The 2,774-nt window shown below is 39.9% G+C and overlaps 1 protein-coding gene across 1 annotated transcript; it reads left to right on the top strand.

Moving 5' to 3' along the window:
- The first annotated feature begins 1,154 nt into the window (after positions 1 to 1,154).
- LOC138869150 (uncharacterized) lies at positions 1,155 to 2,254 on the top strand. The gene is made up of 3 exons (XM_070146747.1): positions 1,155 to 1,572; positions 1,660 to 1,939; positions 2,176 to 2,254. The coding sequence occupies exons 1-3, from the start codon at positions 1,155 to 1,157 to the stop codon at positions 2,252 to 2,254; spliced, it is 777 nt and encodes a 258-aa protein (XP_070002848.1).
- Positions 2,255 to 2,774: the final 520 nt, after the last annotated feature.

Below are 2,774 nucleotides of genomic sequence, written 5' to 3'. Positions count from 1 at the left end.
GTGTCTTTGGTACCCTAAAGGTAGTAATTTCTATCTAGTAGGGTATGTTGATGCTGATTATGCAGGTTTCCTTGTGGATAGGAAGAGAACCTCAAGTATGGCTCATTTTCTTGGTTCATGTCTTGTATCATGGGCCACTAAAATGCAAAATTCAGTGGCCTTATCCACTGTTGAGGCTGAATATCTTGATGTTGCCTCTTGTTGTGCTCAATTGTTGTGGATCAAACAACAGCTGATAGATTTTGGCACTGAAGTTGGTTGTATTTCTATCTTCTGTGATAACACTAGTGCTATGAGTATAACAAAGAACCATGTTCATCATAAGAGGACTAAGCACATAGATGTTAGACACCACTTCTTAAGAGATAACTATGAGAAAGGATTGGTCTTCTTAGAATTTTGTGCTACTGATAAACAAATTGCTGACATCTTCACTAAAGCACTGAGTAGAGAAAACTTTGAGAGGAACATGTTGGAACTAAGGATGATTAAGATCACCTAATAGGACCAGCTCAGAATGCACAATGAAAAAAAATGAAAAAAATGAAGATGAAAAATGAAAAAAAATTTGCTAGGAAATCTGAACTTGTGTAAATATCTAGATTAATTTCTACTCAACTTCATACTGTAATTAGTATACTCCTATGACATGTGTTAATATGACTCACTGATCTCTTATAAAATTTTCTCTATTATGGTAAATTGAGGCATGTTCAAGAGAATTCTAAATGAAGAACTTGGTTCATCAGTATGGGTTCATCTGAATGCTAAGGTATGTTTTCTATACTCTGTAAAATTAGAAATATGAATATTTAAATCATGAGTAGAAGTCCTACAATTGTTCAACTCCTTAGAAAATTCTATCTGTTAGTTTTGAACCAGTTCCGTCAGCCTTAGAACTCTAAACCACAAAAATTGCCTAAAATCTAGGGAAGGCTAAACGTTCATTCAAACCTGAAATTTCAGGTTGATTAGACCTCTAATTGACCATTGCTAAAGCTACCGTTATACATTAAATGTGTATTTCTCCTTAAATACACATCATTACCTACTGCCATCTCCATAATTCTAAACCGTAAAAAATTCCTCTTCACTTTCACTTGCTTTCTTCTCCAAAATTCTAACTCACCAATTCTCTTAAAAAACCAGCGATCATGACGAACCCACAAGACAATCCTGGAACTCCTCCACCACCCACTCCTTCTAATTTATCTACCCCTCCTCCACCTAGTACATCTCCCAAACCCAGGCTGAGAAGGGTAAAAATGCTTGCTTTGAAAACAGTAGCGTTTGGGGCTCTCTCAAAGAAATTAAAGGCAAGCCAGGTCCAAGACTTTGACTCCAACTCTGATTCTGAGTCCTATAAATCCGAAAGTGAGGAGGAAGGACCTAGTTCTTCTGACTCTGAGAAGACTCAAGAATCCCCTTCTAAGGTAAGTTCTTCTTTGATTGAAAATCTAGAAACTAGGTTTGTACTGGTTGGGCCTATCAAGGATGTAGAATTACCTGAGTTACGAAGGAGTAGAGGTAAAAAGAAATATGAAAAAGAAAAAGAGAGAGAGGGTGCATGTGGTAAAGAGAGGGGAAATGGGAAATGAGTGGTTGATCATTCACCCACTGCTGATTTGTCTGTGCCTGCTATCTGTGGGGTTGAATAAGAAAATGTAGAAGAGAGTGGCAAGAAGTCAGGGGGAAGTGGTTCTGGTGAAGTTGCTGAAGGGTTGGTTAATCTAAGCGCACCAGGAGATGAACCTGGTTCATCAACTGAAGAGACTCTAGCAGACCTGTTGAAAAAGGTTGGGGCAAGTTATGATCCAAAGAAAAGAAGAACTCCCATACCAAAAGCCCCCAGTTCTCCTAAACCCTCTAAAAAAGAAAGGCTTCATCCCCAACAACTACTGAAACTTCCTTGCCAAAGGGAAGAGCCACAAGAAGCAGGGTGAAACGGAGTGAGAGTGATCTATAAACGGCTCTTAGTTGAGTGTAAGAAAAAAAGGATGGCTAAAGGAAAAGGGAAGGTTGCAAAATCCTCAGAGGCTGTGGAAGATGAGGAGATGGAATAGGTCCATCAGTAGGAAGTTCCAACAGTGGAGGTTCAGACCACTAAGCCTAAAAAGCTAAAGACTTCTTCCAAGAAGTCTTCCTCTGTGTCTGAGGCTGCTGAACCTTCATTAGCCAAGAGGACAAGGTCTGCAGTGAAAGTAAACAAGTTAGAATTTCTGAAGATGAGGAATGGAGTGGTGAAGAAGAATAAGATGAGTCTGATAGTGAACAAGACAAGCTTGCCATGTTTGGCAAAAGAAATTTTTTGAAGGGTAGATTGCTGAAAGACCTGGTGGAACCAGGAATGATGAGACTGGTGGATGCCTTAGCTGCTCAGGGCTGGAAGGACATGGTCGTTCAAATGGATGGAAGGTTAGCCAAGAATGAGATCATTGAGTTCATGGCAAATGCAGAGGTTCAGGATGGTAAGGTTAGCAGCCTGGTGAAAGGAGTTCAAGTGACCTTTGATGCAGAAAAACTAGGAGAGATCCTTGATATACCCTCTGAAGGGTTTGATGACTATACAAGGCAAAGGTGGCCTTGTCTGGACTCCCTTCCTACTGCCATTGAAATTACCAGGAGGTTCTGTGATGTTGAAGATGTGAATGAGGCTAGGGCTGTTCAGAAAAGTGAAATGAGGCCACAACACAAAGTCTTGTTTGAATTTGTCAACAAGTGCCTATTGCCAAGGCAAGATAGAAGGCATATTGCAAATTATATGGACCTAGTTC

This window comes from Nicotiana sylvestris, chromosome 5 (genome assembly GCF_000393655.2).
Source record: "Nicotiana sylvestris chromosome 5, ASM39365v2, whole genome shotgun sequence".
Classification (NCBI taxonomy): Eukaryota; Viridiplantae; Streptophyta; class Magnoliopsida; order Solanales; family Solanaceae; genus Nicotiana; species Nicotiana sylvestris.
This window is presented reverse-complemented; position numbering and strand designations above follow the sequence as displayed.

Excerpts from the sequence above, each read along its gene's own strand:
- LOC138869150 (XM_070146747.1), top strand. The coding sequence starts at position 1,155 with ATGACGAACCCACAAGACAATCCTGGAACTCCTCCACCACCCACTCCT. Across the intron at positions 1,573-1,659 it reads AGAGAGAGAGGGTGCATGTG|AAAATGTAGAAGAGAGTGGC; the intron begins GTAAAGAGAGGG and ends GGGTTGAATAAG. Across the intron at positions 1,940-2,175 it reads GAAGAGCCACAAGAAGCAGG|CCAAGAGGACAAGGTCTGCA; the intron begins GTGAAACGGAGT and ends AACCTTCATTAG.